Source organism: Ranitomeya variabilis, chromosome 2 (assembly GCF_051348905.1).
Source record: "Ranitomeya variabilis isolate aRanVar5 chromosome 2, aRanVar5.hap1, whole genome shotgun sequence".
NCBI lineage: Eukaryota > Metazoa > Chordata > Amphibia > Anura > Dendrobatidae > Ranitomeya > Ranitomeya variabilis.
This window is the reverse complement of record NC_135233.1, coordinates 491016581-491031088: the sequence shown is the minus strand read 5'-3', so window position 1 is coordinate 491031088 and position 14508 is coordinate 491016581. Positions and strand designations below refer to the sequence as shown.

Here is a 14508-nt window from a genome sequence, read left to right as displayed (position 1 = left end):
GTTAGAGGAAGCTAGGATGGGTTGCTCGTCTCCATGGCTTATCCGCCCATGGGGGTGAAGTGGAGCGAGGGTTAGAGGAGAAGGTGGGAGGAGGCGTGTGAGAGGAGTTGGGGAGTTGTACATACTCACTACATACGACCATACCAGCCAATAGAAAGACTCACTTGAGGGCCAGCCTTGGGTCACCATAGGGGGCGTAAGGTGAAATGTTTAGGATAAACTCCTTTGGAGGGTAAGAGCTCCATTTCTGGTGGGCTGTGCTGTCATTGTTATTCCAAAAGTCTTTGTCTAGATCACTAAATTGGCAGAAAAAGAGAAAAACAAAAAAAAGAAATACTAGAAAAAAGCCTGAATCCCTGGTATGGAGCGAACGAGGAGGAAGGGAGTTAATGTCACATAGTGGTCTGAAAGTGTTCGGGAGAGACATGGAGAAGAGAAAGACGTTTGTTTGTTAATTAACGGATCCAGGTACTCTGGAGGAGAGGAGAGGAGGCAAGAATTTAACATAGGAAGGTTGAGTTGGCGGTGCAGAGCAGATCCTGAAAGCTGAAAGAGAGGGAGGGAAAGAGAATGCATTGATTATGTCACCCAGAAGTGTCACCCCTTCCCACTCCTTTCGGTCCCCCCTCCCCCGTTTTACTTGTCACAAACCCAAATTAATTACACTCCTCTGTGCAACGATCTTCGCACTCACAATCTGAAGAGAGAGGTGCTTTAAATTAAGAGGCTGTTAAAAGCCGCTTTCATTTCTGCCAACAATAGAGGGCGTAGTGCACCCGCGGGTCACAAATAAGGCGTCATTGGAGATCAGAGCTGATCAGTGACTGACCCTCCTGTTCATTATAAAGTTGCAGATTGCTCGTGTCCCCTAACCTTTCAATGGATTTTCTCAGGCGCTATAAATAGAAGCTACTTTAATTACGGTAAAATCAGGACAAGAATAAAAGGTTTTCAGAAGCGGCTAGTGAATCAGCCGGCGTTCCGCATCAAATTGCCTGCTTAAATACAACGCTAAATGCTGTAATCTCAAGGATTGTCATTAGAAATCCCCTAACCCAGAGGGCTTAATAGAAAAGACGAGCGTTACGCACTGATTTACCCCAGAATAATGGGCTACAAGATGATTTAGGTGTGATACAATCAAACTCTGCCGACCCACTCATATTTTTGTGTAATTTCTTAATCAGTTGCTCCTCGGCGATTGCTTGTTTGCGGTTGGATACTTATGTTTCATTGATGAGGAAACAATGAGGTCTTCGTTATTAGTGTGCGCACGATTAATCAACCTTGGAAAATCAGGAGCGAGCGCCACCAAATAACACCCTATCGAAGAGATGTTTACTACCGCTCGCTTTGTGACTGCTAGGTAAGTGCTGATTATCTGAAAGAATTCTCATAGAATTGTTCACCCATAGGATATGAATGGCCAGAGTTGTGGAAATTGCATGTATAGATTTGGTTGTGACAGTCTATGTAAGGGTGGGACTGTCATATAACTTCCCCTGAAGACAACAATTGTAGTGTGAATATTAACATGTGATATGTGATTCTATTGTGTTTTGATGGTATAATGTAAAATGCATAGTGTTGTAAGTGCCTATGGTAACTCTGTACACTCAGCTCAGGGGTAGGAACATTAGGGCAGATGGGCAGTGGTGGGCCTATTAGTGTATAAGTGATAGGTATAGTATAAGTATTGATAGTATAGTGTTAATGTAGGAAAGTAATGCAAGTGCAATGCAATGTAGGTGAAAGGATAGATCGTCCCAGCAACAAACTGCAGGAACAGATACAGTTAAATGTTTGTGACCAGCCCAGCATGAGAGGGGACTAGTAGGATTCCTGGTTTAGTCAGTTTGAGTTAGTGTGAGGTTAGTGTGAAGTTCAGATTCAGAGTGCAGTGGGCTGAAAGCACATGGAGAACATATTCTGACAGCATGAGGTCATCCCAAATTTCCTGTGGACCTTCCTGTAATATCCAGGGTCTATGGCCCAAACTAGGCACTGAGGAGTGTGTCTCGATCCCTTCCACCCAGACAAAGTCGAACGGGGAACCACATGAGGGAAACCAAGGGAATTTCACGAGTGCTGTGGGGCCGGATGGGCAATTCCTGTGGCTGACATGAGGATCGAGTGTAGGAATAGTCCGAGCTGAACGTGACCAGAGGCTTGAAATATACTGCATTAATGATACTGGAACTGGAAGGTGCTGTGTCCGAAACTGCGTGTTAAAGACTGTTGTATCTGAACTGCCCAGTAAAGTTGAACTTGCTATAATGAACCGGGCGTCCCCTGATGCGTGTGTGGCTGGTCCTGGACCAATACCGGACCTACATTGGTTTCAGCATTAGCTGCACTACCATGACATGGAATCTCAGTGAAGGCTGCACATCAGCTAGGAAAGTACTAACATTATTTTTCTTCAGCTATGGAGTAAAGTAGCTGGAGTAGATCCTATGCCAAGAATATTTCTGTTCTTTTAGGAAGTCTGCATGCACACATCAGTGTGACACATCTGTGTCCTGTCTGTTTTTATTGGACAGAGAACTGACCCATAGAGTTTCACTGATCCATTCACTCACCAGTTTTAAAAATAGATCATTGTCTCCAGATCTATTCTCATTACTTTTGCAAATCAGACTAAGCCATTAAAGTCTATGTGCATCCATATAAAACAGGTGAGACATGGAACACTTACATGGAAGATCTGAGTGTCATCCATTTTCATCTGTTAATGGATAAAAAAGTTCAGATAATCTACTTGTTTTAGTGAAAAAAAACGGATGAAAAAAACATGTGACTAGGATGATAGCAGATAAAAAACCTAAACGGTTCCTTTTTCTCAGATGGTAACACACGGATGTGTGAATGCAGCCTCGGGGCTGTTTCAGATGTCTGTGATAATCCGTCCAATGTAGGATCACAATCCACGGGCCGGCTGCACATCTCCTGATCTGAGCGTGATACCGTCATATATTTCTATAAAGCTGTCACACTTGGATCAGGAGATGTGCGGCGGCCGGCCCGTGGATTGCGATCCGACATCGGACCGATTATCAAGGACATCTGAATCAGCCCTAAATCTGAGTTAGGGTTAATCCCCGAAACCCACAAAAAATTGTCATCTGCAAATATCTCCTGGGTTCCTACACAGTGTGACACTTTCTGACTGGTCTTTATAAGAACTCCTTGACCTTGTCTGTAATGCAGTATGATTTTTTTATGGTGGTGTTGTTATAGGGTTGCCATTGAGATGCTATTGTACTTTCCTATACATCTCTACTCATATTAATACATACGCAGACATTTTCTGATTAATTCTGTTTAAATCCATCAGAAATAATGGACCCAGTATGGAATATCTCCATGCACACAGATTCTGATGGAGCCTTTATGGCCACCCATGGAGGCTATACGGCTCTGAAGTAAACGATCTGTCATGCCCCACAACTTGGGAATCATACAGTATTGTATTGTCATTGTGTTGTTGTTATTCTGGTATGCAATTAAGCTTGCCTTTCAGAAGTTTGCACCCCTCTCTCCCGGTAGCCCAGGTCTGATTTAAGTAACCCCTCCCTTCTTCCTCCTGTGTCAGTGTTCGTTAGCCATATTCATCTAAGGCTCATCTCTATACACAGCTCTGGTTCAGAATTGTCTTTTTACTTACTGTATTTGTGCATAATGTAAGAATTCAGCTTGAAAATAAAACTTGTTCAGGAATCTTCATACATGCCTCTGCATTAGAGTTTAGCTATCAGATTAAATCACTTTGTGTGAGTACTGGTACATAGACACATCTATACAAATGATGTCTCAAGAGCCCCACAGTCGCAGCCTAATTAAGGAGCCGGAATCGCATCCTAAAGCCTACACACACTGCCATACAGGATCCAGTATACTGTTCAGCATGTGCACGACCCCTCTGGTCTATAATGCAACACTTCTATATAATAATCAGCCCAGTTTATAATGCTAATTTGTGCAATTTCTTGTGCAATGTTCAACACTAGAAAAGAAAATCTCGAACACCTTTACATTACAGGATCCTTACAGCGTACTAATTTTGTGAAGATGGTCAACCCTACCCCATGTAAAACTTTACTTTAAAGATAAGCGTCTGCCATATGAAAGCCTTTAATCCCTGTCCATCATCACTGAATTTTATAGTGCCAGTATGTGAACCGTGATGTGTATATTGGGCAACAATGAATGACCATGGAATCCTGGCAGAAGCATTACAAGATGCCTAAGAGCTGAAATTGGGAGAATCTAAGTAAAGAAAAATGTAATTGCTCCGGCATTGCTCGCACTTAACGAAGTTAGAAAAGTTATAATTAATGTGCGGCATTTGTACAGCAGAGATATGTGGGCTGTTGATTTCCCTTCTTCCACTGGCTCACTACATGTATAATATGGATTTTATGTCATACAAGAATTAAGCCAAATTAGAGCCGTCACCTTTTTTTGTGATAACATTTTGCCCAATTTGGGCAGCTCAGGAGGTGTTATGGTTGATTTCAAGTTTTATGGTCCTGGGTTTGTATCTGCCTAGGTATATTTTCTTCCCATACTCCATAAATATATTGATAGGCTAAATGACTCTGTAGGAACCAAGCGCCTGATTCAGGTATGGTAATTTATATACATTTAGGTTTTTCAAAAAGCCATGCTCAAAGACAAAAAAAACTGCATGTTGTAATAAATTTTTTCCCATTGCTTAGATTACAGAAGGACATGGTGGATGAGCAATGCATGCAGATTTAATAAAAGTTATATGCCAGTTTCCTGGCATAGAAAAGACAAGAATTTTGCCATGCTTGCACTACGCAGTAATCTAAACTCCTGTAAGACATACAAGAGCTTTTCCATAAAGCAATATGCTCTCGAGGCATGCAGTGCGAGCTGTCCTGTTCTACAAATGTCACTAATATTGACACCAGACTGTCAGTTGTCACCCACATGTGAGGCCAAAGGTGTGCTCTCTACAGTATTGGACTCAGATATTAGATCTTCATCCCTTTCTTCTGCCAGGATTTAAGCAGAGAGCTCGGAGTCGTTGTTAGGCGGACCTTTGCTCTGAAGAACCAGAATGTGCCGCACATTTAGTATGTGGCTCTGGAGATAATTAGATATGACTACAGACCAGTTCTGATCCTTCTTCTCAGTCCTGTCAGGATTACACTTTGCCGAGGCTTTTGATGTCAATTGGTACTGCACAAAATTCAACCAGAAGTTCAAAGGCTCCCTTTGGACATTTTCCTGTTCTGTACCATAATTAATCTGCCAATTTCTCTTGTGGGTCCCACTCTCTAAGGGTCTTCCAAAGGCAGATGAAAAGCCAGCTCAACTCGAAAAAGCTGTGTGCCTATTTCATTACCAAGTCAAAGAGGCTCTTCACGAGCGGTTGAATTAGAAAGCTTTTCTATTTTATTTCACCCTGTCCTAAACAACTATTACTGAAAATTCTGTAGAGATATTTGTTAATGTAACTCACATAAACCCATCAATTCCCTGCCAATTCCATTAGGAGAAAGGAGAGATCAGTATTTACCCAACCCTTTTATAAAATATCTTTGCAGTCCAGCTGAGAGCATTTCGCGGTTACATGGATATTTCACACAAAAAATAGGACACACCGTGATTTCTGCACTGCCATCTTTGTCTGGTCAGGATGAATGCCTGGAACCTTGCAGTCATTGCAACCTCTTTTAACTATCATGGCTATAGAAAGATTCCCACCTTCCCAGGATTCAATCATTCTATTAATGTTCTGTAGCGTGTTTGACACTGACAGATCTCTTCTACCATTAATACGAGGATATTTCTTCTTGCATCAATTTGGCGTCTGTTCCCATATGCAGTTAACCCACGTGTTTTGCATTAACTATGCTTTATTACCATAGACATCTATGAAACAATCATGTGAACTGATTAAAAGCCCTACGAGAGCCTCGTTAATCCCAACTGTGAGACTGGTGCCTGATGTCCTTGGACGTAACAATAATAATGTATTTGTACAATAATGTAGTAAGGTAATGTGGAAATCACAGTGGTGAAGGATATCACTCATCACACTAAAGATGCCCAACTAACCTATTCTTCACACTGTGGTTCTAACCTTTAGTTAGAGCCAACCCCATACCTAAGCAAGGAGATGGCCAAGGATCTTCCACTTCCAAAAATTACATACATATTGAGGCTAAAAACAACATGTCCATTCAGTTCTTTCTATTTTGACTGTAGGGTTGATACAGAGTGTCAAGATATGACACTCTTCGAGTGCCCAGTGTTCTTCTGGTTGCCACGCTGTTTGTTTATTGCTCCTCTTTGGCTTTGAGATATGCACTTGTGTCAAATCCCACCGCAAGTCAAGGTGAGCCTATCACCCAGCCAATGCCAAAGTCCCCAAGCTTTTAACGACCTGTCCCCATCACTCTGAGCCTAATTTATACGGTTGTCTGCATTCCTGAGAAGACATAGTAGAGGTGTTTGCTCTTGCACCATTTCGGTATAGATCTAGCCTGTGTTCTTGACTCTGTCCACTACTTGTCTTGACCTTTTCCTGATCATCGCTCACAACCAAACTCTACACTTTCTGTATTCTATCCACGATGGATACTCTCCTGATAGATCTACAATCCTGCCACGAGTGAGATCATTAATCATAATCATGTAACTGTGAGATGTGCATTATTATGTGTGCTGCATTTCTGTCTCCAATCTGCCTTCTGAATTCCAATTTGCAGCCTGATCAAAGTTTTTTTATTTTTTCTCCTATGGGAATGCCTCTCCTAGTAATATAGGCTGGATGTGAGCTCTGGGTGTATCTTCACTTGCTGCCATGTATTGACACAGCTTATTCCTCTCTGTGTAATTCTCCATTTCTGTAGCTTGTTTTCTCTGTCCTCCTTGAGATACTTTCTCTCATCTCACAATGCAGATCTTAGTACAATCTCCTCCCTGCTGCTATCTCTAACATTGAGAGAAGGGAGAGCAGAAAGAGCTATCAGACCCATGAGCGGAAGCTGTTGCAGATTTGTTACATTTTTTTTAAAAAAAAAGCACTAAATAGATTTTAATGATAACTGTTTATAAAATTGCTTAACTTTGCATATAAGAAGCAAATGAACAACTATACCATTTTGGCAGATCATAAGGCTTATGTATTTTTAAGAGATTAAAGAAGTTTAGAATAGGATTCTGTGTGTGCTGGGAGTGTTTGCTATTACTTTAGGTTTCAACATTTCTGTGCAGGCTCACACGCTACATATTCTATCATCAATTTCATTTACATAGCTATGTATGTGAGTGTTTGATTAAATTACTTAATAATATCCAAGAATTACACATCAGGCAGAGAAGCATTGCCGCCTTTATAAAAGCTAACAACTTTCAATTAGATTTAAAGCAACTTCTGTGGATGGATGCTGATACATCTGGCAGGGCATGGTGCCAGAATTCTCCCTAGTCCCCAGAAAGCTGTATCTTTTTAGCCCAGAGGAAATGTCGAAAAATGTCGCAAAATGTCTCTTTCATAACCTTCTGAGTGAAGAACTACCAGCCGCGTCCTTACTAGATATAGTTTTTGGAAAACAATAAAAGATGTGTTACTTTGTTATTTCATCCAAGCACAATATGATTACATTATCCCAGCATCTATTTAACCAGTTACAACATGTTTGATCGTAACTGAATATTCAGGACTGTTTCGAGCAATGTGCCTCGCAGTAAACTATCTTTCATTAATGATCAGAATAAAAGGATATTCTCATCTAAGGTGGGCTTCCTTATTGAGACATGAGAGGTCTACTGACTCCTGCTCAGGTAGCCCCTAAACTATGGTCGTAAAATACATTATTCTCAAAATCGGAAGAAAATGATGGCTTTCAAGACTAAGTCACAGCCGAAAATAGTGATTTAGGCGGACAGATGAGGAAAAGCTTATGTATAGCCTATGAGAATAAATTCATTTTACCGTAATATTCCCTATCGCAGGAGGGCATTATATAAAGTAGTGCACTGGGTTTTCTACAGCTATAAAGAATGATGCTCTTCTCTTCTATAGAGATCTACTCAAATGGGGAGAGAATGGTGTCACATAATCTATAATGAGCAAATTACGGGTCCTGCAGTCACAATCCCGCACCATCAATGACAGCTCGGTCTCAAGAAACAGATTGCACGCAATCTCTACGTATATATAAGAAAGTGTAGGAAGAAAAGGAGAGCGGGCGAGGAAGACGAAGTAGCACCTTAAATCAAGCATTGCTGTCGAGAGGGAATGTATAGAAGGAAGAAATAGCCTGAGAATATTACGTGTTTACATAAATAAATAGATTAAATAAGAAATATTAGGATAAAATACAACACACACAAATATTTATAAAATAAATAAATAAGAAATCATCCAACCAATCACATAATTATCCAGCCAACCAATCACATAATTATCCAGCCAACCAATCACATAATTATCCAGCCAATCAATCCAGAAGAAAGTAGGTTCGCTATTACCTTGATATACTGGTGCTGAGAGCCATTACTGGGCAGAATGATTCTCTCAGTGGCCCTGAGCTGTTGTGACTCTATATTGCTTGTGTCGCAAACTGTCCCCTCGGTTTTGTGAGGAGAGGCTTGCACATCACCCAGGAAGTCATTACCCCATAATCACCATGTTTAACTCCTCTATGTAGCATTGTGTGGATGGCACTGGTACCGTAGGATGCACGACTAAATTAGAGCAAACATATTAACCAGCGAGTGCCCACAGTCCTCCGCCAGCTGCAGATGGAAGGCTCTCGCATGCAGCTGGTCAGGAATCTCAGGAGCAATTAATATTGATATTAAACCGTGCTGATCTGCTGTGTCTGAGGGCAGCCATTTGTACCCAAAATAGCCGTATGTAATGAAGCTCGTGGCAAAACAAATGCGTCACTGCGCAGGAGAAAAAATAAAATGTCTTGTGTCAGCGATAACATCGCACTCTATCTGTTGTGAGAATAAAAAAAATAATCGTGTTATATAAATTAACTCTGAAGTCTCTGTAATATCATAATCCAGAGCTGGTTTTACAGCAAGTGTATGAAGTCTACGTAACACAGTCTCACAGTAATGAAGACACTAAATATCATAGAGTAATTGGGACTGGAAGGATTGTTCTTCCACAATCATTGCTGTGTCTCTATGTAACACTATGAAAACAATAGCGAGAGAGTGCATGTAATGCAGAGAGGGCATGATAGTAACATAAACAGTATGAAAGAGAAAGTATGTAATGCAGAGAGGGGATAATAGTAAAATAATCAGTATGAAAGAGTGTATGTAATGTAGAGAGGGGAGAATAGTAACATAAACAGTATGAAAGAATGTATGTAATGTAGAGAGGAGATAATAGTAAAATAAGCAGTATGAAAGAGAGAGTATGTAATGTAGAGAGGGGATAATAGTAACATAAACAGTATGAAAGAGAAAGTATGTAATGTAGAGAGGGGATAATAGTAAAATAAGCAGTATGAAAGAGAGAGTATGTAATGTAGAGAGGGGATAATAGTAACATAAACAGTATGAAAAAGAGAGTATGTAATGTAGAGAGGGGATAATAGTAACATAAACAGTATGAAAAAGAGAGTATGTAATGTAGAGAGGGGAGAATAGTAACATAAACAGTATGAAAGAGAAAGTATGTAATGCAGAGAGGGGAGAATAGTAAAATAAGCAGTATGAAAGAGTGTATGTAATGTAGAGAGGAGATAATAGTAACATAAACAGTATGAAAGAGAAAGTATGTAATGTAGAGAGGAGAGAATAGTAACATAAACAGTATGAGAGTGTATCTAATGTAGAGAGGGCATGATAGTAACATAAACAGTATGAAAGAGAAAGTATGTAATGTAGAGAGGGGAGAATAGTAACAAACAGTATGAAAGAGAGAGTATGTAATGTAGAGAGGGCATAATAGTAACATAAACAGTATGAAAGAGAAAGTATGTAATGCAGAGAGGGCATGATAGTAACATAAACAGTATGAAAGAGAGTGTATGTAAAGCAGAGAGGGCATAATAGTAACATAAACAGTATGAAAGAGAGAGTATGTAATGCAGAGAGGGGATAATAGTAACATAAACAGTATGAAAAAAGAGAGAGTGTATATAAAGCAGAGAGGGCATGATAGTAAAATAAACAGTATGAGCAAAAGAGAGAGTGCATGTAATGCAGAGAGGGGATAATAGTAAAATAAGCAGTATGAAAGAGAGTGTATGTAATGTAGAGAGGGGATAATAGTAAAATAAACAGTATGAAAACAATAAAGAGTATGTAAAGCAGGGAGGGCATGATAGTAAAATAAACAGTATGAAAAAGAGTGTATGTAATGTAGAAAGGGGATAATAGTAACATAAACAGTATGAAAAAAGAGAGAGTGTATGTAAAGCAGAGAGGGGATAATAGTAAAGTAAACAGTATGAAAACAATAAAGAGAGTGTATGTAATGTAGAGAGGGGAGAAAAGTAAAAAAAAACAGTATGAAAAAAAGAAAGAGTTCATGTAAAGAAGAGAGGGCATAATAGTAAAAAAAAAAACTGTATGAAAAAAGTGTATATAACGCACAGAGGGGATAATAGTAAAATAAACAGTACGGAAAAAAGAAACAGTGCATGTAAAGCAGAAAGGGCATAAGCCACATTTTTTTTTAGTAATAAATGAAAATATAAATATAAATGAGCTGTTAAGATCTATGGGCTGGACATAGATCTCTGTAAGATTCTGCCTCCAGAGCTTATTTTAAATGTAAGGGGTGTTACCAGTGTGAAACATGTAATGACTGAGTCTGCTCCTATAGTTCTAATCTCACTATAGAGCATATATAACACAGCACAAAATGCTGTGAGGATTCACTAGTCTGTAGTCACACAAAGTCCCAAGCCCGGACAACCATTTTATGATTCTGGTAACGATTGAAAGAAAAAGAAAAAGTGAAAAGTGGTTAAAAAATGAGCCCAGAAACTTTATGTTGGTAAGTTTCCCCTTTTTTGTTGGCAAAGTCTTGGACGGTTTTTGTGAGAGATGCTGTCGTGGAGATTCACAATAAAAATAACCTCCAAACACAGCATCAGCGTTCGTTTATGAGGGATTGGACCTGTCAAACTAATCTGATCAGCTTCTACGAGGAGGTGACACTGGACCAGGGTAACGACATGGATGTTGTCTATTTGCACTTTTCAAAGACATTCGATACAGTGCCACATAAAAGTTTGGTACATAAAATGTGAACAATGGAAGCAGAGGAAAATATATTATTGGGTTAACAACTGGATCAGTAATAAAAGGAGTGTGATTATTAAATGAATATGCTCAGATTTGGCCACAGGGGTCAGTTTTGGGCCTTCTTCTTTTTAACATATGTACTAATGACCTTGTAAAGGGCAGAGAGAGAAAAACATCAATATGCAGATGATACTAAACTCTGCAAGGTGATCAACACAGGAGATGATAATTTTATATTACAGAGGGATTTGGGGAAGCTGGAGGCTTAGGCTGAGAAATGACTATTGAACTGCAAGTAGATAAATGTAAGGACATGCGACTGGGCAGAGTAAATGAAAATGTATAATTATGTAGCAAATGACAAAACCCTGGCTAAAAGACTCAGTAAAAATGAGACTATTGATGGAGAGCAAATTCAACTTTAGTGATCAGTGTCAGGCGGCTGCTGCAAAGGCCAATACATTCAAGAGTTGCATTAAAAGAGGCAGAGATGCTCATGACAAGAACATAGTTTTGCCTCCATACAAGACACTAGTGCGGCCACACTTAGAATACTATATACAGTGTATAAGAAGCTGATCTTAAGTGGGTGCAGAAAAGAGTGACCAAGGTTATTAAGGGAATGGGTAGACTGTAGTATCAGGACAGGTCATCAAACTTGGGGTTATTCAGCATGGAAAAATGAAGGCTTAGGCCATGTGCATACGTTCAGGATTTTTAGCGTTTTTTTCGCGTTTTTTCGCTATAAAAACGTGATAAAAACGCGAAAAAAACGCTAACATATGCCTCCTATTATTTACAGTGTATTCCGCATTTTTTGTGCAAATGTTGCGATTTTTTCCGCGAAAAAATTGCATCGCGGAAAAAAAAGCAACATGTTCATTAAAAATGCGGAATTGCGGGGATTCCGCACACCTAGGAGTCCATTGATCTGCTTACTTCCCGCACGGGGCTGTGCCCACCATGCGGGAAGTAAGCAGATTATGTGCGGTTGGTACCCAGGGTGGAGGAGAGGAGACTCTCCTCCACGCACTGGGCACCATATAATTGGTCAAAAATAAAAGAATTAAAATAAAAAATAGTCCTATACTCACCTTCGATGTCCCCCGCAGTGTTCCTGCCTCTCACTGCTGCATGCTGCCGCTTCGGTTCCTATAGCTGCTGTGCGGTGAAGGACCTGTGATGACGTCACTGTCTTGTGATTGGTCGTGAGCGGTCATGTGACCGCTCACGTGACCGTGACGTCACGGAAGGTCCTGTGCGCACAGACCAGCTATAGAAAGAGGAACGGACGCCGCTGAGGAGATGTCTGGATGAGTATAACCATTTTTTTAATTTTTTTTAAACATTCTATCTTTTACTATAGATGCTGCATAGGCTGCATCTATAGTAAAAAGTTGGTCACACTTGTCAAACAGTATGTTTGACAAGTGTGACCAACTTGTCAGTTAGTTTTCCAAGCGATGCTACAGATCGCTTGGAAAACTTTAGCATTCTGCAAGCTAATTACGCTTGCAGAATGCTAAAAAAAACGCGAAAAAAACGGAAAAAAAATGCAAAAAAAAAATGCGGATTTCTTGCAGAAAATTTCCGGTTTTCTTCAGGAAATTTCTGCAAGAAATCCGGACGTGTGCACATACCCTTAGAGGCGATCTTATTACAATATGATGGGAGTATAAAGATCTTTCTAATCTAATCAATGATGGAAAAGCAGCATCCTCTTCATCTAGAGGAAATAAGGTTTAATCACCACAGCTGCAGATTCTTTATGGTATGAGCAGTGAGATTATGGAACTCTCTGCCACGTGATGTGTTTAAAGATGGGGGCAGGAGTAGGGCGCAGCTGGACGGAGGCCCCCCATGACTGCGTTGAGCCGGTCGGTTTTAAATAATGCCTGCTTTGGGATAGGAGGATAACATGGGGGGGGAGGAGCTATAGGGGGAGGTGGTTGGAAAAGTGCGGGAAATCCGCCATTCCATACCTTGATCCAGGCTGAAGAAGACGCACCCGATGGAGTCTGCGGAGGCAATGATGTCCCGGCTTCAGGAGATTGCCCGGTCCAGGAGGGGAGGCTGGCTTGAAGACCAGCTGTCATCTATCCTGGGAGCGGCAGCGGGATCCAGTGTGAGCGCAAGGGGCAGGAGGACCAGGCCCCCAGAGAGACTTTCGCCCGAAGTGGCTGCACGTGGCAGGCGCAGGCTCCGGAGCCCCTCCAGGGACCCTGCGGGTGGTGAGTCCAGCAGCGCTACCCCCACTCAGCGCTCCCGCTCCGGCAGGAATCCACCCACCCGGCCTGCAGGCACCCGGCGTCAGGACCAGGTCATCGATGCTGCTGCTGCTGGGAGCGCCGGACCGGAAGTGCGGCCTGCGCGATCCAGACAGCGCGCAGCCGCCGCTCCCCCTGTTTCCAGCAGGCCCCCGGCGCCCAGGCGTTTAACAGCAGCGGGAAGAAGAGGCGCACAGCGAGGACGGTCCGCAGCGGCGACGAGGAATGCGGCCCCTTCACTTGCGGCAGGCACCCCCAGCGCAGCTCCCTCCGGGGTGCCTGCTGGGATCGGTTCCAGAAGGGCACAAGTTACAAGCAGGCAGCAGCAGGGAGCCCCTCAGCTGCCTGTAACCAGGGCACGGCGCAGTGAAGATGGAGGAGCAGGCAGCAATGTCGAGCTGCCTGCACGGGAGTTAAGAAGCTTGTACGGCCGGGCTGGCTCGCCCGGGCTTGCGGAACAGGATCGGTCGCGGTCACCTAGGAGGTCTCCTGAAGACAGAACAACGCGTACCCGGAACCCGTCCAGCGGCGGGGCAGCCGGGGATACTGGCCGCGGACAGAGGAGCGGGTCGGCCCAGCAGCTTCATCACGCTCGGGTCCCCCCTGGTGACGAGGAGGCCAGGGGCGCGGGCCTGGGGCAGAGAGTCCTGGCGGAGCAGCGATCCCAGCACGCTCGGGTCCCCCCTGGTGACGAGGAGGCCAGGGGCGCGGGCCTGGGGCAGAGAGTCCTAGCGGAGCAGCGATTCCAACACGCTCGGGTCCCCCCTGGTGACGAGGACGCCAGGGGCGCGGGCCTGGGGCAGCGACGCAGAGAGGAGGTGTCGGCGAGCGGCAGCGATCGTCACGGAGGGACGGAGCGACAGGGATCCGGAGGTCCGGCTGGCGGGGACACAGCACCCGCGCAGCGGTGTGAGTATGATTCTATGTCTGGTTTGTCGCCCACAGGGGCTGGGTTGCAGGAGGATAGGGGGGGCCGGGT

The 14508-nt window shown here is 42.7% G+C and overlaps 1 protein-coding gene across 14 annotated transcripts in view; it reads right to left on the bottom strand.

Moving 5' to 3' along the window:
* The window catches only part of SYT7 (synaptotagmin 7), a 771057-nt gene that overhangs the window by 214421 nt on the left and 542128 nt on the right, over window positions 1-14508 (bottom strand). For 5 of the 14 annotated variants that reach the window (XM_077287911.1, XM_077287907.1, XM_077287908.1 and 2 more), the window contains exon 4: window positions 165-296. The exons of 8 other annotated variants lie outside the window; for them this stretch is intronic. In XM_077287911.1, coding sequence (XP_077144026.1) covers window positions 165-296 — 132 coding nt within the window. Of the gene's footprint in view, window positions 1-164; window positions 297-8514; window positions 8604-14508 lie in introns of those variants that run through there. One more of the 14 variants, XM_077287915.1, reaches the window with a different exon arrangement.